Source organism: Chenopodium album, chromosome 6 (assembly GCF_948465745.1).
Source record: "Chenopodium album chromosome 6, dcCheAlbu1.1, whole genome shotgun sequence".
Classification (NCBI taxonomy): domain Eukaryota; kingdom Viridiplantae; phylum Streptophyta; class Magnoliopsida; order Caryophyllales; family Amaranthaceae; genus Chenopodium; species Chenopodium album.
The window spans coordinates 5,368,226-5,391,322 of record NC_137839.1 but is presented as its reverse complement, the minus strand read 5'-3'; the positions used below and the strand labels follow the sequence as shown (position 1 = coordinate 5,391,322).

The following is a 23,097-nucleotide window of genomic DNA, read 5'->3' as shown; positions in this document are numbered from 1 at the left end:
TATACTTTCAGTCCTATTGGCTTGTATAGCTTATATTTGGAAATTGTTAGTACTACCTCCGTTTCTTCTTATTTGCAACAAAAGGGTATTATTTTTAATACTACCTTTGTTGCACATAATAAGAAACGGAGGTAGTACTTGTGGATGTGTTACAACTTGATACACATTTCACAAAACCGACTCTTTTTAATGTTTTTACTTGGTGGACATCAGAATCAGTAGTGAGGCAATAAAAAAGTACCTGAATCTTACAAAAGTTTACACCTCAGAAACTGAAGTTAATACTCAAGATTGTGACCCCACGGCTTCTCGTCAGAAGGCTTCAACTGAGGTTGCATCTGAATCTTCATCTTCAACTGCGAAAAAATCAAAGAAAACTAAGGCTACCTTTGGTGATATATGTGAATATTTCATCCCTTGTCCTGTGCTCCCAGGAGGGCTTGCTTTGGCTCAAACTATGTATTGTGCTAAAGTTGGCCTGTCATTTTTCAATTGCGAACATGGTACAAATTATAAGCTTATTGAACCACTGGCAAGTGCTCAGTACATGGTTTGTGGGGTTCGCTTTCACAGTAACTTCATTGCTGCCAAGCCTGAAAAGAATGTCAAACCAAAGCTGTTCTATGCCAACTTTCGGTGTAGTAATAAGAGAGTCCGTGATGTGCATTGCTGCATTATTAAATGTAAGTTCTTTGATTTGCCTCAGATGAATTTAACATTCCCTTACTTGCATCTTACTTTTGATGGTTTTTCAGTTAAGAAAGCGACATTTGCGTGCTGTGGAGAATGCCCTCCAGTACTTGCTCACTGTGAGAAGCGTTATACTGAAGGTCAGTCAGTTAGCAGATGCATTTATTCGTCAAAGGAATCGAAAGCTAGAAAAAATGAATTTTGTGCAAAAGCTGCACTGAATTTTTTTAACGAGAAGCATGGCACAAAGTATGGGCTAGTGGAATCTTTGGACAGTTTTATTGTCCCCATAAACCTTGGTACATATCGATTAGGCTGTAGGTTCAAGGCCAAGCTTGAGGAACCTGGTGCTGCTGATGCTGATGCTTCTTCTCCAAAGCTTTTCGCGGTTGATTTGGTGATGTCTACTGGCTGGAAGGATGGACAATGTTACATTATCAATAGTAAGATTATTTACGGATTGTCTTTGGTCCCTTCCTATTGTGTTTATCTACTTCGTATAAATCAAATCTCTATCGCTTTTTTTTTTTATTGCTTTGTATCAGCTGCTGAAGATCTGGACGATGATCAACGATCTTGGTTTGGGCAACAGAGCACAGTTTAATGTTATTGTTAGAACTTATATAACACTGCGATCAACTCTTGTAGTGAGTTTGCTGTGAATGTGATAGAGGAGAAGAGCATGTTTTTTTTTTTTTTAAAGATTGTCCCCCTTTGGGCTTTCTGTTAGTTTATACGAAGTACATTACAGTCCTGTGTTTGGTGTGATCTGTACATGGTGTATGACCGGCCTTGGATATTAGTAATGGTGCATTGCATGCTTCTTATTTATATACCAAGTACATGTTGAAAACTTGAAAAAGGTGGGAGTTGTGGATTAGGTAGGTGGGCATTGCAATGCAAGTATGCAACAGTCCACCATGGTGATAGTTTGCCAGGAATGCTTATGCTTGCTGCAATTAAGAGTTGGCTATGTGGCTAGCAGAAGATTGCATTAGTTTTCTTAACATGCTAATCATGATAGTTAGTATGTGTTAGTTAAGACGAACACTACAAGCGGGAGGGGGGTGAATTGTATGTGAGTTCCTAGTGGATACTTTGTGGAATATAAAACAGTAAAGGAACTTGCAATGCACACAGTATTTTACGAGGAAACCTTCCAGGGCCCAACTGGAAGTAAAACTTTGACCCTTCTAAGGGATTTCCAAAATCAAACCAATTCACTATAATAGGGCAAACACATAAGTTACATTACCTATTATACCCATACCTTTACTCACAAGTTCCAAACTGAACTTTCTCACAGTAAGACCCTATCCTACCCAACCTAAGTCCCACACTTAGATTCACTCGTACTCCTTGAGTACTACTCGCTCGGCTTCACACTAGAAGCCTACACAACTGTATGCAAAGATATATTTCACACACTCACCCAACAACCTAATCAATACAAAATACTTGACACCTAGTAAGTGAAAGTCAAGCTATGCGTGAAACCCGAAACTAATATGACAAAGTTATGAGCTTGGCAAACTTACACAATTAAGCACAATTCGATTTTTTCACGCATAAACTCACATAAAATAATGAAATGGGAATTCTACTATTTATACAAGATTAGCTCGTATAGAAAGTAGGGTTTTCAAAAGATAAATATGTTAATTTAACAAAATCCCAAAACACGGTTTTAAGTAAATCTATTTTTTAAAATAAAATCTTTTGGAAAACTTATCAACGTTAAATTATCAATCGAATAATATCTTTTGATAATCTTTTTTTAAGAAGTAAATCTTTTTAGAAAATCTTTTCTCAAAAACTTATCTTTTTAAACTTTCCATTTTTAGTTAAGCTTGCCAAGTTTTTTGCCACGCTTCTAATAAGTCTCACGCGTAAACCTACTTATCAAATTTTACAGCAAATCTAAAAGATAAAATCTTAGGGTTCGTTTGGCATCGCTGTGGTTTTCTGTTTTTTGGTTTTTTTGTATTTTAAAAGTATATTGTATATGTCACATAATGAATCAAAAAATATTTAGACTTATTAAAATCATGATAATTTTGAAAACTGACAACAGAAAAGTGGAAACACCTTTTTCTTGTTTCCTGTTTTTGGTTTTTAGTTTTCAAAAAAACAGGAAATTGAAAACTAAAAATGATGCCAAACAAACCCTTAACTAACTAAATTTGTTGTGTCAATATTCTGTATACTTAGGATACTTGGGCTACACGCAGTCCAGGACTAAGTTCCTTTTGTCACTTGTACTCCAGTTTTGAACTGAAACTTCGCAGGCCAAGTTTTTCCAGAACTTGTTGTCTTCAACGCAGACCAAGTCAACCCTTCAACTTGTTGTTCAAGTTCCTGTTAGGGAACTTAGATAGTTTTTGTTAGAGAACTCTTATTCTATCTTGTTTAACTTTTCTTTGGAATCTCTTCATGTCTTCTTAGATTAGGTTACTCTTCCACTTCCAAGTCTACTTCACCTGCTCTAGTCACAACACTAAGAGAAACCTTTATTAGTCAAAGTTTACTTGAGTTTAAGTTCATCATCATCAAAACCTTAAATTAGCATCAACAATTTCCCCCTTTTTGATGATGACAAACTTAAGCAAACTTCTAAGAAAGTTAAAACAATAGAAGGACGTATTTTTGTATTTTTAGTTTATTGACAGAAAATAAACACACAACTTACAAAAACAAAACAAAGACAAAATTAAGAAAAGAAAAACAAAAACAAAACATAAAAACAATCTAAACTAATGGCATCAATATAAGAAGAAATTTCTAATACTTTCTCAACTAGAACCCAGAACAACTTTAGCCTCCAAGCTTGCTTCCTCTTATCCCCCTTCTGGCATTATAAAAAAAGTTCTGTATTTTCAAGTTATTAAGCATCTAGCCACAACCCTACAAGCAATTCATCGAGTGTGGGAAACTAAAGACAGTGCTGCTAACTTTGATATCCTTAAGTTAGTTTTACTCTCCTGCAAAAGATTTCATAACATACAAATACACACATTTATAGGCACAATTCCAAAATTATTATTAAAAACAACAAAAGATCATGATCCTGCCAATTAGTTCAAAATTATTACAAGCCAAAAACCAAAAGTTCAAAAACTAAAATTGAAAATGTTCATGATATACAACAAGAATGAAACAGGCTAGGCTGGATTCCGCTGGCTAGGCTGGGTTGGAGATAAGTTGGGCTAAGTCTGTAGGAGCTCAAGAATCTTCTTGTTGTCCTCCTGGGTTTGTTTCATGTTTACCTCCAGCTTGGTTTCAAGGCTCTTGATAACCATCTGGAACTCCACCTTCTGTGTCCTGAGGCTCTTTTCAAGTCCTCGAACTGTCTTCTCCAGCTTCTGAATATGCCCTGTAGCTGTCTTAAGCTACTTTTTCTGCTATCTCAGCCCTGTCAGAAAGCTCAGCTACCTGTCTTGCTAACACATTGTCCTCCTCATCATCATCTAGTTCTAGGGGTTTCTCCATACTTGTCTGTGGAGCAGAGCTAGATGACAACCTCCTGCTCTTCCTCAAGGGTCCCTATGGAACTTCTTTCTCCTTTTTCTTCCCACTAGCTGCCTTCTTCTCTTCCACTCTTCTGACAGTCCCCTTCATTGCCTCCAGGCTTATACCTCGTAGCTAGTGTCTCTCCATTGATTACATTCTCTGGTTTTTCCTCCAATCCACCATAGATTCCTTTGAGCTTCACCCCTAGTGACTCAAAGACAGTTGAAAGCACAGCCCCATAGCCCACTTTGTTCTTGCCAGGAACACAATGTGCTAGATGTTGATACATCAACGAAGGAAAATTTATCTTGATTCTCTTAGTTAGACAGAAGATGACAGTCATATCCATCATACATGCTTCACTCTTTTTCTGTGTTCTAGGTAGTATTGTTTTTCTCACCAAATTAGATAACAATTTATTTAGAGGGCTCATATCATTATGACTCATGATGTTCTTCCCCCCTTTTCCTCTCAGAAATTCAACAATATCACCTCCTAGAAAATCACCTACTTTTACGTACTGTAGATTTCCCCTTAATGTACATTTCAAAACCCTCAATAGGAACTTTCAGAATCGTTCCCAATCTTTCAACATCAAACTCAATTTTCTTCTTGTTAATTATGCTAGAAATTTTCCCTTGTTTCACTGATAATTTACTACAAAATTCATTCATTGCAGCAGGATATAACACATTTTTAGATGCAGTAGACAAAAAGTATTCCCACCCCTGAAATCTATTAATATCAAGAAATTCCAAAAACCTAGACTTCTTACACCAAGACAAATCAAGTCCGTGACAAACTACATACCTATTGTCACTTGCAGTGAGTTTTGATTGTTCATCTTCCTCTACTTCCTCTTCTTCATCTTCTTCCTAGTCGTTTTGAACCCTTTGCACAAAATCCTCAACTTCCCTGATGTGATCTCCGAGTGATTTTTCTTTTTTCTTTCTTCTCTTTCCATTCTCTGACCCTTTGAAGCACATCTAAAGTAGAAACTTCTCCTTTTTCGCTCTTTCTCTCTTCTTCTTTCGAGGTTGAGGGTGTAGATTTAGGGTTTTCCGGAGCTTTAGTTTTGTTGGGAGAGGAATTGTAATTCACCATTGCTAGAGGAGAGGTTTCTTCTTGAATGTTTTTTTCGGAGTGATGAGAATTTTCTGATGAACTTAGTTTAGTGATAATTGCCATGGTTTTCTAGGTGACGGTCGTTTTTAGAGAGTTGATGGTTTTACTGAGTGGGTTAATTTGATTTGACAGTGGAGTGATAAGGTGGGTAAAAGATGTCTTTTATATTTAATGAAGCGGTGTGGGAGAAATAAAGGGTCACACTATTTACCATTAATATAAAAGTTACCACCCCAAAAATCTTTTTCTTTCCAAATTCAAGTAATTTCTAAAAATACGCTTTTTCAAAGAAAACAAATGTATTTGGAACACGCTTTCTACACATATCACTGTAACAAATGATCACTTGTGCCACGAAAATTCAAAATTAGTGGCGTAAATTCACCTAGCCATAGGAAAAATGAACAATGTTACAAAACCTAAATAAGAAGAATAATAATTTATGCCACTGGTATTATATTCCCGTGGCAAAAATCATTCTTGCTTGTGCCACGAGTAATGCTTTTTCCGTGGCAAACCTTACATTTGTGCCACGAGTACCTTTTTTTCCCATGGCAAACTTTCCATTATTTGTGCCATGAGGAGCTCTTTACCCATGACAAACTTTAAATTACACTAGTGGCAGTGTGGCACAACCATGGGTGATAATTTTTTATGACATGCATACACTTATGTCACAGTTTTCGCTACGAAAGAAATTTTTGTAGTTAGATCTAATCATTTCATGACAAATGAATAAATCATAGCATACAATTACTTTACTAGGAATATTTACATGATAATTAAATTAGATAAGTGATGAAAATCGATACAGGATCACTTGCAACCGGAAAGGAAGCTCTTAGAAAAATTGCAATTAATAATACAACGGGCCAAAAGTTGTACGTAGCATTATTAAGGATTTTTTTTTGTAAATTACCACCCCAAAATGTACCATGTATTGAAATAACCACCCATTTTTTTTTTAAAATTAAAAATAACCACCCATATTTTACAAAACATGTAGGTTTTACCACCCGACCTATACTCCGACCAGTTTTCCGAGCATGGGCCCCCACATAATGGTTGTTTTATGATTTTTATAAAGTTGTTTCTCGATTTATTTCCCCCCTTTTTCACAAACTACTCTCAAACTTAAAATTCTTCATTTTTCCAAAAATTCTACCAATTTTTACTCCAAGTTTTGCAAATTGACAATCGAATCTTTTGAAGAACGCACTTAAATTTTTTACACCAATTTGTTCATCAAGGTAATTGAAGAACGCACTTAATTTTTTTTTTTTTTTAATTATTTTGCAATGTTTAATGAAGTAGAATTCAAGTTATACGATATTTGTTGTTTGAGCATGGGCCCCCACATAATCGTTGTTTGATTCATTCAATTTGACTTGAATTGGAAATTAGGGTTCTTCATAATGAAATTGTAGGGCACATGCTCGGAAAACTGGCCGGAGTATAGGTAGGGGTGGTAAAACCTATAGTTTTGTAAAATATGGGCGGCTATTTTTAATTTCAACAAAAATGGGTGGTTATTTCAACACATATGTTACATTTTAGGGTGGTAATTTACTTAAAAAAAATCCTATTATTAATTGCAATTAAAAAAAAAAATAAAAAAAATAAAAAAAAAAAAAAAAGCAAAAAATCAGGTCAGTCCAGCGATCCCCTCTCTCTAAGTCTTAACATTGTTCATTGAAGCGCACTCAACGTTCTCCATTGAGTCGGTTCCTATTCTCCATTGAAGCAGGTTCTAAGGTAAGATGTTACTTTCTTTTTCTCATCATCCAATTTTAATTTCACAATCTAGGGTTTTATCATTCACAATTTAGGGTTCACTCTCCTCCTTTCTTACATTTCTATCGATCTTTTTTACTTGTTTTTGTTTGATGATTTAGGGTTTTTAGAATATTTTTTTTTTGTAATGATTAAATTCTTTGTCTTTTGCCCCAAATCAAAGTATAACTTCGGCCAGATAGAGGGGGTGGCGAGCGACTACTCCGTCCGGCTTCCGGTGGTGTCAGCGGTGGCAGTGGCGGTGGCAGTATAGTTTAAGAAAGTATATAATGCTTTAATGGAATATATTCCCTATTTTGTTAATCACCTCACTTTTAGCTTCTACTTGTGTATGATTTTCCTATTCTATGTTCCTAAGATATGCATAGAAACAATGTCAAAATTAGTGTAAGTAGACATACGGAATAATCAAATTTGGTTTATGTAGCCGGCCTCACTTATGCGATTAAGGCTTTAATTGATTGATTGAAAGGCATATAGATAATAGATATACCGAATCGATCATTACTCGAACCAAATTGCTCATCCATTTTATACTCCTTTACTCACATAGTGCACTCGAACCATTGACACAAGGATTTTCAATCCTTTGCTCTAACTAGCTGAGCTACCTGAACCATGTAGTTGATCAATACACAGCCCTTGTATCCGACTATTTGTACACCTTTTGTTTAAAGAGAAGTTGATAAGCCGTATGCGGTGATTAAACCGAAAGGTCAAGATACCAACTTTAATGGTGTCAGCTCATTTTGATCCTTTACTGATTTCCTCAGTCCCAGAGTTTTCATTATCTAGTTCCCAATCTGGTAGGTTTGGACTTATTTGTAGCCTTGCTCATTAATGTTACCATGAGTCCATGACTCTAGGGTCGATTGTATTAATTAGAATTCCTTTTATTGTCTGCTTGTCTTGATGATATTTCCTCTTTACACTGCAGCTGAGAGTTGTGATTGGATGACCATCTTCAGTGGCTGTTAACAGAAATCTAACCCCATTTTCACCCCCATTTTCCAAAGGATGGCTTTGGTGGTGATCTGTGGGCAGCCGTGTAGTGGAAAATCAACTGCTGCAACATGCCTAGCTGAAGCTCTTAAAAACTCAGAGTCCACACTAAATGTCAGGATTATTGATGAAACTTTCTTTCACTTAGATCGCAACCAAGGTTACGCCAATATGACTGCTGAGAAGAATATAAGGGGGGTACTGAGGTCTGAAGTTGATAGATCTGTGTCTAAAGACAATATTATCATAGTAGACTCCTTGAATAGCATAAAAGGTTACCGATATGAGTTATGGTGTTTGGCACGTGCAGCAGGAGTAAGATATTGTGTATTATACTCTGATGTAGAAGAAACTGATTGTCGAAAATGGAATGAAGATCGCAAAGAAAAGGGTGAAGCAGCATATGATGAGAATGTCTTTGAAGATCTAGTGAGAAGGTTTGAGAAACCAGAAAGTAAAAATAGATGGGATTCTCCTTTGTTCGAGCTACGGCCATCCAAAGATCAGATAGAAAAATCATCGGCTGCCATTGTGGATGCTGTCTCATACTTAACAAAAAAGGTAGACTCAAAAACTAGGGATGTCAAAATTTTGCAGCCTACAATTGCTACGCAAAGTGGACGAACTTCTGAGGCAAATTCCCTGTATGAGATGGACCGGGCAACACTAGAGATAATGAATGCCATCGTAGCAGCACAATCTCAGGCACTTGGAGGACCCCTTAATGGAATTACCATTGGTCAGGGATTACCTACCATCAATATTCAAAGTGCAGTTGGATTACCTGAATTACGAAGACTTCGTAGAACATTTATAAAATTGACAGGGCAAACTAGCTTAAGTGGTCGCCCCCCTCCTGCTGATGCAGAAAGTGCAAAGAGGATGTTTGTGGATTATTTAAACCGTGAACTGGGAACCTAGTATACAACCATACGTTGGAAACGATCCTTCATACCAGAGCTTCATCTGCTGCACTCTTTATGAATCAGTTTACATGGTGCTCTGGAGAAGCCAAATATAGGTAAAAGTCGACTGTACCCTGTTGTAACATTGCTACATTATTTTGTTCCCTTGACAATTTTGGTCAGCATATTTCTGTGATCTCTATGAAACATATTTATTGCCAAAATAGTACTGTAATATTTGTTCGTGAACGTCACAAAAACTCAAGTATTAGGCAATGTTTCTCAGCTTTACAGGAATACACCGTACGTGCCAACGCTATTTATCCAAAAAGGAGTGTAATTATAAAGAGAGTATCAAGCTAGTCCTCATTAATGAATGGTGCATGGAAGAGTGGTTCCATATTCCATGGCTATTGAGCATAGCACAATGGGCAACAATCCAAGCATAATGTGTACTATAGAATATTAACAATAGGTGTAACATTTTCGAACAAAAAATATTTTTAGTGAATTAGTGTGATTTAATTATATTTGAAAACTTATCAAAACCACTAAATAGATACAAATGGTCTATTTTTAACATATATCACCATATTATACAAGTATCATGTGTTTAACGGTTCACAAATTCCCTTTCAAATTTGTGTGACAATTTCGTTTTCCTTCTCTTTCCCTCATTCTTCAGTTTGTGAGATGCCTCTTCAATTTGTGAACTTTTTTTTTTTTTAGGTTAGATTAATCTGATTAATTTTAGGTTAATGAAATCTGATTAGTTTTAGGAGATAATAAAGGGTAATAATTAACAAAAAAAAAAATATTAAGTAAGGGTAAAAAGGTAAATTCATGCTTTTTTCTTTACTAAAAATAGAAATAAAATGAAAAGTTGCACATAACCCTGATCATCTCGAAATGGCAAAAGTTGCAGATAATATTTAACGGAGGTAGTATATCTACATATTATTTGTCTTAATTACAAGTTGTAACTTATTGTTTGGAATTTACAAATTTCATAATCTAGTAGAAATCTGAGCTTGAACGAATCAATACACATGGCACTACTACAAATTTGGGGAAATGCATGTATAAGTCCAATATTAATTCATCGTTTAGTGAGAAATTTCTTCACATTTAGCCATTTATCCTAAATTCTTCAATATTCTAAGTTAACGAACACGTGATAACAAAGGTTTCAGTAGGTGAAATTTCCCTTCATATCTCTAAGTCTCTAACATTACAATTTACAAGGACTTTCGTGATTGAACGGGTTGGAAGTTGGAACCACCCAAAATGGCTGAAGCATAAAAGCAAGAGGCCTTATCAATATAATACAAGTACTTCTTATCAATTAAAGAAATATAATATTTCAACTAACCCCACATGGCTTTTTTTAATGATATTGAGATGTAGTTGCCATTATCATGCCATTCTTTATTAATCCAATAATAATACACCAAATACCAAATTATTTATTTATAATTTTTTTAACCACAAAATATAGAATTATAAAGGAATGTCTCGGGGCGTTAGATAAGCATTTAAAATATCATCTAAACTAGTATTAATTTGGGAAAGCATGATAAAATCACACGTTGATCAGTGTAATTAATGTTTTTTTAATTTAATAGCTTATCCAACGTCCCGGGGGCGTTCGTTAGCTTTTGCCAATTATAATTAGTCAGATGTACTCTCTCTTAAAATTGCAACTAATTTGTAACGGATGAAGTAAATAAGATTGGATCCTTAATTTTAAACACATGCAACTGTAACCAACTGAATTGATTGATATCCTTATCTCCAAAGAGTCCAAATTAGAAATAAACAAGTCTGTAAATCATGGGGATAAAAGTGTAACTTTTGTGATGAAAATTGAGTAAAAACGCTACTTTTACTTCATGATAATTGATAACTTAAACTTATTTATCATAGAGATTAAAGTCTTGTTCACATTGAGCTAAACAAAACTGAACCGAGCTGAACTAACTGAACTAAGGTGAACAGACCCTAACCAAGGCCGCCTCGTACACACTATATTTGCTTCCTCAATTTTGATTAAAAAAATATAGTCAGTAATATTCAACGACTTTGTCTTTTAGTACGCAAGTGTCTTCTCTACTTGATCAACCCCTTTAAATTCCCAAAATTTGATTCTACGGCTTCAATTTCCTGGATATTCTGCAAATCTTTGTTTTGTTTTGTTTTTTCTTTTTTTTGATTTTTTTTTTTTTTTGAATTTTTTGCTGTGAAATTCTAGCAAAAGCTTCAACAATGACATCACACATTAATGGAGGAGATGAAGAATCACTCACTGAACCACTTGTGAATCCCTCTAGGCGTCGATTCTCTCTCAACAACACCAATTCTCAACTTGCTCTTGTTGGTGTCAATGTTTGTCCAATTGAAAGTCTTGATTATGAGTATGTTTATCTAATTTTATGGGGTTTTAATTTCTGGGGTTTTGGCATAATTATAGAGGGTATTGGGTTTTTGGTTATTAGTATGATTGTTTGTAAAGATTGAATTTTTTTGGTGGTTATTTGCAGAATTATTGAGAATGATTTTTTCAAGCAAGATTGGAGAAGTAGAGGGAAGGTTCAGATATATCAATACATGTTTATGAAATGGGCATTGTGTTTTCTTATTGGATTAATTGTCAGTCTAATAGGGTTCTTCCATAATCTTGGTATTGAGAATATAGCTGGGAAGAAATTTGTTATCACTTCCAATATGATGTTGTATAACAGGTTAATTTCTCTATCATTTATATTATCCTTACATTATACTAGTAATTGGTTTTAAGATTTGTGATTTTGGACTGTTTGATCAAAATTTTTATTGTAATGCTGTTGCTTTAATGTAGGCATTTGTCAGCATTTTTGGTGTTTACAGCTTGTAATCTTGGGTTAACTCTATTTGCATCATTGTTTACTGCACTTGTGTCGCCGGAGGCTGCTGGGTCAGGTATACCTGAAGTTAAGGCTTACTTGAATGGTGTGGATGCACCTGACATTTTTTCTCCAAGGACTTTGATAGTTAAGGTTAGAAAATTCACTAGGATTGATGCTAGATTGTTCAACTGAAGTAATTGTATTGATTTGCATCACTCTTCATGAACATTTGAGCTATTTTGACATAAATGCAAATTAGATAATTTCTTGTTGATGCTTCATTTTGATATCTTGGAGGCATGTATGATGACTATTAGTCTGCAGTCTGCTACATATTCTGCATTGGAATATTGTATATTGCTTCAGCAAGAAGAAGCACCCTTTAATCAAGACTTGTGTGGTACCTAGTTAGTTTGGAAAGAATGTAAATGGAAATAGTTTCAACTTGTAGCATGCTCACATTGTATCTTGAATAATAAAAATTGAAGTGGTTCTATTTCACATTTATTTTCTACGTAAGCTCTATTTCCGTAAGCTTGTTATTAATGAGTTTGGACAGAGATATTACCTCTTTTTGAGGATAAAGCTAGGAATGTAGAGCTTACTTGGATTTGTGTGTATTTTCTGTTCAATATCACTTCTGGTTTTATGTGTAACTTTCTTCTCACATAAACATTTTTTTGTTACAGATTATTGGCAGCATCACTGCTGTTTCAGCTTCCCTTATGATTGGAAAAGCAGGCCCCATGGTGCACATGGCTTCATGTGTTGCTTCGTTGCTCGGTCAGGGTGGATCAAAGAAGTATGGTCTGACATGGAAATGGCTTCATTATTTCAAAAATGATCGAGATAGGAGAGATCTTGTAACATGTGGTACCGCCGCTGGAATTGCTGCTGCTTTCCGTGCTCCTGTTGGTGGTGTGTTATTTGCTTTGGAAGAAATGGCTTCTTGGTATTGTGGATACTTCTATTGTTCAGTTTCTTGAAACCCTCTTATCTTTTTGTTCTCTAATGTCAGTCCGTCTTACTTATCCCGTTATATAAGTGTACTTTAGTATCCAAGCTAGTATTATAACATGCTTTTCAATGTGGGCTAGATTCAGAGTTTCTAGATGATTATAAAGCCCTCAACTCTATTATACATTTCTCCACTTCACTTGGATGAGCATATTTTCAGATATTGGGGTTGCTTTTCAGACTAACTTTTCCTTATTATTCCAATCTTCAGGTGGAGAAGTGCACTCATGTGGAGAGCATTCTTTTGTACAGCAGTTGTTGCTATCATGCTTCGAAGTTTCATGGATTTGTGTTACAGTGGCAAGTGTGGGCTCTTTGGTACTGGTGGTTTGATAATGTTTAATGTCACTAAAGAAAATGTGGTATACTACCTCAATGACGTGCCATATGTGCTGCTGCTTGGAGCCATAGGGGGCTTATTAGGAGCCTTGTATAATTTCATCTTAGAAAAGGTTCTTCGACTTTACAATTTTATTAACAGGTAAGTCCTGCTTGTTCTTACCAATAACTAAAACTAATATTGAAGACAGAAAATTGATTTTTGGTTATGGTTGATTTGATCATTTTAAAACTAAGGCTTTGTTGTTGTTGTTGACCCTTCCGTTTGATCTAAATTTTCAGGAAAGGTATTGTATGCCAAATAATTCTTGCTTGTATAGTCTCTTTATTCACCTCCTGCCTTCTGTTTGGACTTCCATGGTTTGTAGCTTGCCAACCTTGTTCAAGTGATTCGCCTGAGGCTTGTCCTACTATAGGCCGATCTGGTAACTACAAGAAGTTCCAGTGTGCACCGGGACACTACAATGATCTTGCCAGTTTGATTTTCAACACAAATGATGATGCCATTCGAAACCTGTTTCGTCACAGCACCGATTCTGAATTTCATGGCACATCCATGCTTATATATTTTGTAACTTGCTTTTTCTTAAGCATTTTTAGCTATGCTATTGTGCTCCCTTCTGGTCTCTTCATACCTGTTATTGTGACGGGTGCATCGTTTGGGCGTTATGTTGGGATGTTGATTGGTTCAAAGTCAAGTCTGAACCATGGTCTCTTTGCTGTGCTGGGTGCTGCTTCATTTCTTGGAGGGTCTATGAGAATGACGGTCTCATTGTGTGTTATACTTCTTGAACTAACCAATAATCTGTTGCTACTGCCACTTGTAATGTTAGTTCTACTTGTCTCTAAGACTGTGGCCGATAGTTTTAATGCCAATATATATGACATCATGATGAAGCTGAAGGGATTCCCTTACCTAGAAACCCATGCTGAGCCATACATGAGGCAACTGAATGTAGCTGATGTAATTACTGAGCCACTTGAGTATTTTCGTGGGATCGAAAATGTAGGAAACATAGTTGATTCTCTTAAAAGATCAAGACACAACGGGTTTCCTGTGCTCAATGAACCAGAAGAATCTGCAAGTCCTGTTTTGTTCGGCTTAATCCTTCGAGCTCATCTTATTGTTTTGCTGAAGAAGAAAGCTTTTGTTCTTGCACCAGTGTCAGCTGGTGCTGATGTACTTGAGCAGTTCTCTTCTGTGGACTTTGCAAAAGGTGGGTCCAGCAGTATTGATGACATTGAAGATGTAGAATTTACAGACGAAGAATTGAAGATGTTTGTTGATCTTCGTCCATTTACAAATACTTCACCCTATACAGTTGTGGAGACGATGTCCCTAGCAAAGGCTCTTGTACTTTTCCGAGAAGTTGGTCTCAGGCACATGCTAGTGGTACCAACGACAGCTGATGTAAGTTGCTTGTTCTCCTCTTTGTCCCCACTTTCCCAGAGATCATATTTAGTGTATTATGTATTGTAGCTTCCCCCCCCCCCCCCCCCCCCCCCCTTCCCAAAAAAAAAAAAAAAAAAAAGCCAGCCCACCCAACAAAAAAATTACAAGCTTTTTAAAACCATCAATAAATATTTAAGCTAAAACCTCCATACCTAAATTGCATCATCCTTGCAGAAGATTTGAAAAGAAAACATCTTAATTGCATAGTTGGTCCTTTCTATGGGGTACTTGGTCGAATTGCATATGTCCACTTCTTTTGGTGAACTTTTCACTTGTTACAACCCCCGTAATGGGAAAACACTCCCCGTGGATGAGGGGACTAGGTAGGGCTCGCAAACATTGGAAAGTAGTCAGTTTTGCTAGGAAAAATATTGGTGAATATATGCTCTTTAAATTTCTCAGCTTAGTATGGGTCAAAAAATATTGGTCAAAAAAAAAATCTCAGCTTAGTAGCAGTTTTTTAAGTCCCAGATAAGTTTCCCATATCTCACTGTGCAATCAAATTTCTGTTGCTTATACTTCCTCCATCCTTAAATAGTTGTCATTATGTTAGTGTAATTTGAACTAGCAATTTCATGGCTGAATTAGACAGAGGATATGTTAACAAGAGATGATAGACGAATATCAATATTTCCCAATAAAAGAGCATAATGACCTTATGATCATTAGCTTGAACTTGTAGATTCCCATAAGCTTTATTTTGTATATTGGACTTTCATAAATGCTCAAAGTACAAACATCTTTAAGTTTCGTCTCTGCTGTGTCAAAGCAACATTCACTCTAACTTAACACTTCAGTAACTTCACAGTATAACAATCTTGTTTTCACACCTGCATTGTATAAAAAGTATATATTCACTGAAGGACAATGTTATCATTTTTTGAAGTGCTAGGTATCCAGTAGTTAGATGTTTGCCCATTTTCTTTCGAAAAGAGTTAAACAACGAATTTTGATTATGGAGGATCCTTACCTTGTGGTTCAACTGCATGTTCATTAGTTTGTCACAGTTTCCATCCAAAAACATGCTAAGTTGTAGTCTGGGACCATGTGAGCAAGGACTCAAAATTCGGGATGAATTGAATAGTTTCTGTTTATTACTACTTATGTTCTACCGTCTTTTAACTGAATTTTACAATTTGGTGCAGAGACCACCTGTTGTGGGGATGCTGACAAGACATGATTTTATGCCCGATCACATATTGAGTTTGCATCCTTCATTGGTGAATAAGAGGAAACGGTTAAGATTTCAGCTTACTCCCTTTGCGAAATTCTTTTAGGCATCATCTCCCATAAATGGGAAGACATCTTTTTTTGTTCAGATTTGTAGTTATAGATAGCTAGCTCAATCGAAAACTTGTAATTCTCAGTATCTGTAGATTATCGACTCATTCCATGTGGTTGAAGGTAACCAAGGTTGGAATTGAATCTTAACGCTGCAGCCTTGATAGCTGGATGTGCATTTTTTGAAGGATGGAGAAAGATGTTTAAAAGTTGTTGATCACTCATAGCATTTTTCTGGTTCCTTCTGAAGTTCTGATATTTTGTAAAGAGGAAATGCAAAGGGTTTTTTTAGTTGTGCATTCTTTTGCTGGCCATTGTATCACTCATTATTCTTGATCATGGTAATGAATAGCAATACCACGTTCAACTGCTTTGTGCTGATTACATATTATACTAAGTAAATGTTCATTTTCGTTGATGAAATCATTAATAAATAATACATAATGATAAATATAAAAAGTGAGGCTCATTTAAATAACAAGCTAGTAGTAGCTAACCATTGGAGCACAAATAATAATACGAGTACTACTTAATTTTTCTGTGTTGGTTTTGGCTACTTAGTATTTGTCTAAGCCGGGTTACATATAGATTTTGACTTCATTCTCTCTCCACTCCGTAAATAATATAAAAATCGTGCAAAAGGTTATCAACTAACAAAAACAAGCTAAAGTAGTTTTATAAAACACTCAATCATTCATAAAGAAGTTGTGTCAAATTACAAATGACCATTAAGTTTGCACCAAAAAAAAAAAAAAAAAAAAAAAACATAAGGTATACAAAAAAATCCATATTTGTCAAAGTTTTGGCTACTTAGTATTTGTAGAAGCCGGGTTACATATAGATTTTGACTTCATTCCCTCTCCAATCCTTAAATAATATAAAAATCGTGCAAAAGGTTATCAACTAATAAAAACAAACTAGAGTAGTTTTATAAAACATTCAATCATTCATAAAGAAGTTGTGTCAAATTACAAATGACCATTAGGTTTGCACCACCAAAAAAAAAAAAACATTAGGTATACAAAAAAACCCATATTTGTCAAAGTCGGGTTACATACAGATTTTGACCATTAGGCATACAAAAAAATGAGTAGCTTAGGTGCACCCTTTGTAATCGTTATTTTACATATTATCAGACACTAGAGGACTCTATTGAAGCAGCAAATTTCCATACTCGTATAATGTAATATAACATCCCAATGAATGGTACTTGTGTTTCGATAAATGTTGAAGCATACAGATCAAGCTACTTCTCACCATGAAGCAAATGTGTGAGAAGAGGGAATGCACCATTATACGTCGAAGTAGGAAGCATGAAAATCCCTTACCATCTACCCTCGTCTTGTCCTCTGATACTCCATCCTTATAGCCCACAGCTGTTCCCCAACAGATTTCATATCTGGCCGATCAGCCTTTCCGGGTGCAGCGCATTGAAATGCTAAACAAAAGATCTTCTTGAGTATTTCTACATCTACGCGTTCATTCATTAGTGGATCCACCAGCCTCAGCACATCACCTTCATTGTAGTTAAAGAAAGCCTGCAGAATGTTTTTTTAAAAGGTGTCATTTTTAGGATATTGAGATTTGCACATCTTCCACAAAACATCCTGAGTTAATTTGGGGGGTGAGGGGGAAAGGAGGGTAGGGGGTCGGGATGAAGGGACACTTCAAAGATTTATGAGGTTGATAATTAACGCGAATATATGCAAAGGCAAGTTCCAGTTTTCAGTCAAACTATCACAGAACCAAAAGAATCTGGCAAGAAAAAAAGAGGCTTACCCATCTGATGGTTACCCTCTCTTCAATAGGTCTTTTGGGTTCTACAGGACGACGTCCAGTCAGAATTTCTATAAGCAAAACCCCATAAGAGTAAACATCACTTTTTGGGGTGAGCTGATAGGTCTTCATATACTCTGGATCAAGATATCCGACAGTCCCTTTGACCTTGGTTGAAATATGAGTCTGCTCACCATCAGCAGGACCAACTCTTGCAAATCCAAAATCGGCAACTTTGGCCTTTAAATTCTCATTCAAGAGAATGTTGGAAGACTTCACGTCTCTATGGATGATTTGTTTCTCTATAATGATCAGCAACCAACGATCAGAAATGAGAATGTTGTAAGGAAAAGAGAAATCAATGGACGGACATGACAAGCAATCTATAATGACCATACTACATGATGTGAACATGCAAGAATATGATGCAGGACACACTGATTGATTGCATCTCTAAGACCACATTTTGAAAACCTAGAATAATTATCGGTATTTTACCCAACACCCCCCATCTAGAAAGAATTGTCAAGAACAGATCCACTCGTTTGTTGATACCAGGTTTTTGCTTTGTAACATTCAAGTTCCCGAATTTGAAATCTAATAAATTAGATTATTTTGTATTTGTAGATGGACAGAAGAATGAGAAGATATATCCAATACAATATTCAACAAAAATACACATACACTTAAAATGAGCAGGTTCCACCAATTAGTATTGTTTCTTTATGTGCTTATATGACGCACTATAGTTCTTCTAAAGCATTTAACTTTAGCACAGTTGAAGGGAAAACAAGATTTATAAATACAATGGTTTTTCTTACCTGAATATAGATGAAGATACGCTAAACCATGTGCAATGTCTATTGCAACCTCAAGACGCTGCTTAAAATCCAGAATTCTATCCCGCAAACCTGTCAAATATAACATCTTAAACATGAGATTTACACTTCCAAGTACTGAATTTATGATGAAGTATCATATTCCTGAATTAATCTTACCATCCAGATGTTCTCTGAGAGTTCCATTTGAAACGTACTCAGTAACTATAAGCCGTTCATTTCCCTTGTCAACATATCCAAGCAGCCTGACCAGGCAGCGGTGCTCAATTTTTGATAGGATCTCGACTTCACTGTTGAATTCGGCAGAATCAAAGTGTTCCTGTGGCAAGGGAAAAAGCAAGTTCTTAAATTAGCTCACTGCCAGGATAAAGGGACATAACTAAACGTGGGAGCGTTCAGTCATGGCCGATTAAACTAAGTTTACACTTTTGATAACAACATAAAAAAAGTTGTATTCTGCTGCCAGGATAAAGGGCCAAAAGCACGTAAAAGTGCTAGTTGCTAAGACCATATATTAAATTTACACTCTTCATAACAACACTAAAATATTATTTTACTTTTTTTAAAAAAAAAAAATTTACTCACTGCCAGGATAAAGGGGTAAGACTAAGTGAAAGTGCTTGTTGCCAGATTAATACACTAATTTTACACTCAATTCATAGCAACTGCAATATAATTCGACGGAGGGCCAATGGAATGAGACAGGCTGTTAGGCTTATATACTGAATTACACGACAGTAGAAAATTAGACATAACCAAACAAAAGGTTGCCTACAACACACATGCTTCCAAGGCGTTGCATTTAAAAATTTGAATGGTACAGTTTTGACTCTCATTCGTTTAGGAATGGAAAATTCAAAGTGTAAAGAATAGACATGAAACACAATAACCATCTTCTACTACATGCTTCCTCCGTCTTTTTTAGTTGCATCATGAGGGGGGAGGGGGACCCTATGTGATGAGGAGATGAAGAGAAAATTCACATCAACGATGTCAAATATTCCTTGTAATTTGCAAGGCATGCCAAGAAAGAACTTGAAGGTAATATCATATTCTCGCATCTATAACAAACTCTAAGATATTCTTCAGGACTGTGGAGATCAAACTTTATCCCACTTCACTAATCCTATCCATATAATTGTCAGCTAAAATATAGGAATGTTTGTCAAAGTTAATACAACAAAATAATCAGACATGCATCAATCTCAAGTCTCAACCATCTTGATCTTTTGAGGTCATAAAAATTCACCTTAAAACCAGACATGTACTTAGTTACTATGTCCGAATTCAATGTGAACAGAATTGTACTGTAAAATGAATTCTGACTTAAATAAGTCATCTAAGTATCCTGTTTAAATTTTGCAGAGGTATATTTACTAATTCACGTCGAGGTACAGTTAATTTCTAGGTTAAATTCCCAAGTTTTTTGGGGGGGTTGAGCCTCAAGAACAAGTTAATTCACAAAAAAGGCTTCTCAGTACATAATGCTGCAAGATATGGATTCCTTAAAAATAAATGAATAAATAAATAAAATTTTAAAAAAATTCTCCATTCCATACCTTTTTAGCTCTCTTTACAGCAATCCACTGTCCACCAGGTAGTTGGGCCTTGTATACGGTTCCAAAACCACCTTCACCAATCTTAAAGGATGATGAGAAACTATGTGTAGCCTTTGCAATCTGACTAAAATTAAGATGAACTGATCCAAACCTATCGAGCCTTGGGGACATTGCATATCGAGGACTAGGCAGAGGGTGTCGCGATGTATTTGGACTGGATGGTGGAAATCGCGATGGGGAGGGACTAGGTGGTGCATGTCGCCATGGACTGGCAGTAACATTTTCTGGATTTGCCTCAAAGGAGGATGATAAGTCCACTGCAACAGAATCATCAACAGTCAGCCATCTGACAAACTTATAATGCTCTGTATTTCTTTTACAGTTAACAATAAACATAATATAGAAGATTATTTGAATCAGCATATGACATATACAAGCAAAGATGGAACTTTTCAATAAGTCATTGGGCATTGATTAGATACGAAACAATCCGGCAAGAAATACTTGGTGGTAATTTAGCCATCACAGATAATTAAAAACTTACTTGCAGTTAAATCCCTATGCGAATCAGCAGAGTGAATATCCTTCTTCTTAGGATTACAGCATGGCCACATTAAAACACAGCCCAAAATTAGTACTCCAGGTGCAGCCATGGCCATAAGCTTTGAATAATGGTAGCCATTCTGGTCATTTTGTAAATGAGCCGCAGGTGGTGTGGCTTCTTCTTCTTTTATTTCATCTCGGAGAAGTTTCCTTCCAGCCCCAGAGGAAACATCAACGGCAAAGACTTGCAGCCATTGAATACAAAATGATACGCATATGATGCATATCAGAATTTTTAATGTACAATGGCTACCCATACTTGGTGACCGCAACTTGTAATTGATTGCTTTTTCATACACTCATTTTAAATAAAAGAATGGATTTACAAACCACAATAGTCCCCAAAGCTCCACATATACACACAACAACAATTTTAATAAAGAACCAAAAACACCAGTACAAAATCAGCTACTGGCAAGGTCAATGGAAATATACAGCAGGACAGCTACAACTGAAATTGAATAGAAGGTCTCTCACTAGAGTATGCAATGCCCCCGCTTTTTAGTTAATCATTAAAGAGCCAAGATCTGCAGCTTGTTGCAGTAAAAAAAAAAGAAGCCAATTTACAGAGGAAATGGATGAAGATCGATGACTGATGACTGTCGTTTACACCCACAGTCTGATCTGTCTGCCGCGAGAGCTAAGCTGAGACCAAGAAACCCCAAAAAAGTCAGACTATTAGGGGGAAACTTTGAAAAATAAGCTAAATTATATTGCAATATCTCTAAAGTATGCAGAATCACATGTTAAACAAATTATAATGGCTCAACAACTCAATCATATAAAATCTAATGTTAATACAAACTATAATATCCTATTAAGAATACAGAATTTCATGTTACCCACTTGCTAAACATGTACACATAAGCAGCCAGACTGAAAACACCATACATCAACCACCTCATTATAGTAAACACCCAACTTAATAATGCCTCATCATCACCTGCAAGCTAGAACAATAACAATGCCTCCGCCCCACGTGCCCGGCCCTCGAGATTAGCTAGGCCGGGCTTAATCAGCCAACAAACTCAATATAAACTAAAATAGATAACATTTTGAACTATAAAAAACCACCAGCTATAATTACAGGTATGAGAATCACATCTAATTACCTAAAAGAGTTCATGATTGAAAGCACACAAATGATTGCAAAACCCCATTTAAGGACATACATCCAAAATTAAAGTCCAATCTCATAATTGAACAAAAATGCAAAAACCATGATCACCCAACATACCTAAACAAATTATAAAATACACCAAATCAAACACAAAAACTAGCATTATTGATCAAATTCCAACACAATAGATGCTCAGAATCAAAATCTAAGATAAACCCATATACAAAATCCTAAAAAAGACAGCAAAAAGTGCTCAAAATCATGATTTGAGACAAACCCATGTACAAAAGTATCCAAAACATTGAACTTTAAGGATCAAGTTTCACATTTAATTGACAAGCAATACTAAAGAAGTGAAAATGGATGATAGAAATAAACCTGAAAAAGAGGCGGCTGACCAGAGAAAGAGAGAAAATCAAGAACAATTTTTGTTGTTTGAAGAGTCTAAAAAGAGAGAAGATAAAGAAGAAGAAGAAAGAAGAAAGAAAAGAGTGACTTGGAGAAAAGCTTTAAGGGAGGCAAATAGCTGGAAATGGAGGTGGGGTTATGGTTGATGCAACACCCAATTGGCTGTTGACGCAAATTTTTGATTTTTTATTTTTAAGTCAAGTTGGAATATTTTGACTGTTGGTGGAGAAATTAAGAAAGTTTAATTCACGCAAGATTTAGGCTTTGATTTGGTATATTCACTTCCATCATTTTGTTTCTCCTTGTGCAAATGATTGATGGTGAATGTTCACGTAGGGAGAGGGTATTATTTCCGTTCTTTATCTTTATCGTGACTAGTTCGACGATTACACTTTTAAATTGTAGGTGAGATTGAGAAGTGATATTTAATTAAATAATACGGAGTGACAAATTTTCAAGTTACTATTAGATTTTTGAGTTGTAGGTGAGAAGTGAGATTCAATAGTCTATGTGAAGACTGAAGAGCACCAATTATCGAGCTTGAACATAGTTTGAGCGAATAAAACTTCTCTTAGGGTCTGTTCACATTTACTGAACTGAGCTGAACTGAACTAATTGGAGCTGAGTTGAACTAAATAGAACTGAAATAAATATTTTATGAGAGAAGGAAATTAGGATCTGAAATGAACTGAATTGATTCGAGCTGAACTAAACTGAAATTAAGCTAAAATGAATAGACCCTTATTCGAATCTCTAGCAAGCAACCAAAAACAAGGCTAAATCTCAAGGAT

At 35.7% G+C, this 23,097-nt stretch overlaps 2 protein-coding genes and 1 pseudogene across 3 annotated transcripts; 2 read left to right on the top strand and 1 right to left on the bottom strand.

The window, feature by feature from the left end:
• Positions 1-6,946: 6,946 nt before the first annotated feature.
• On the top strand, positions 6,947-9,222 carry LOC145635698 (protein KTI12 homolog pseudogene; annotated as a pseudogene). The gene is made up of 2 exons (XR_014113904.1): positions 6,947-7,080; positions 8,057-9,222. The product of XR_014113904.1 is annotated as a protein KTI12 homolog pseudogene (transcript).
• A 1,538-nt stretch (positions 9,223-10,760) lies between these two features.
• LOC145635697 (putative chloride channel-like protein CLC-g) lies at positions 10,761-16,302 on the top strand. The gene is made up of 7 exons (XM_081687024.1): positions 10,761-11,440; positions 11,567-11,767; positions 11,884-12,061; positions 12,601-12,863; positions 13,140-13,409; positions 13,550-14,678; positions 15,866-16,302. Exons 1-7 carry the CDS (start codon positions 11,292-11,294, stop codon positions 15,995-15,997), a joined length of 2,322 nt encoding a protein of 773 aa, XP_081543150.1. The 5' UTR covers positions 10,761-11,291; the 3' UTR covers positions 15,998-16,302.
• Positions 16,303-16,959: 657 nt separating this feature from the next.
• Positions 16,960-22,440, bottom strand: LOC145635695 (calmodulin-binding receptor-like cytoplasmic kinase 3). The gene is made up of 7 exons (XM_081687022.1): positions 22,277-22,440; positions 20,720-21,423; positions 20,176-20,492; positions 18,776-18,935; positions 18,599-18,688; positions 17,781-18,079; positions 16,960-17,539 (listed from the first exon to the last, which is right to left on the bottom strand). Exons 2-7 carry the CDS (start codon positions 21,033-21,035, stop codon positions 17,333-17,335), a joined length of 1,389 nt encoding a protein of 462 aa, XP_081543148.1. The 5' UTR covers positions 21,036-21,423; positions 22,277-22,440; the 3' UTR covers positions 16,960-17,332.
• Positions 22,441-23,097: the final 657 nt, after the last annotated feature.

Excerpts from the sequence above, each read along its gene's own strand:
- LOC145635697 (XM_081687024.1), top strand. The coding sequence starts at position 11,292 with ATGACATCACACATTAATGGAGGAGATGAAGAATCACTCACTGAACCA. Across the intron at positions 11,441-11,566 it reads ATTGAAAGTCTTGATTATGA|AATTATTGAGAATGATTTTT; the intron begins GTATGTTTATCT and ends GGTTATTTGCAG. Across the intron at positions 12,864-13,139 it reads TTGGAAGAAATGGCTTCTTG|GTGGAGAAGTGCACTCATGT; the intron begins GTATTGTGGATA and ends TCCAATCTTCAG.
- LOC145635695 (XM_081687022.1), bottom strand. The coding sequence starts at position 21,035 with ATGGGTAGCCATTGTACATTAAAAATTCTGATATGCATCATATGCGTA. Across the intron at positions 18,689-18,775 it reads TCTCAGAGAACATCTGGATG|GTTTGCGGGATAGAATTCTG; the intron begins GTAAGATTAATT and ends TATATTTGACAG. Across the intron at positions 17,540-17,780 it reads AGAGGGTAACCATCAGATGG|GCTTTCTTTAACTACAATGA; the intron begins GTAAGCCTCTTT and ends AACATTCTGCAG.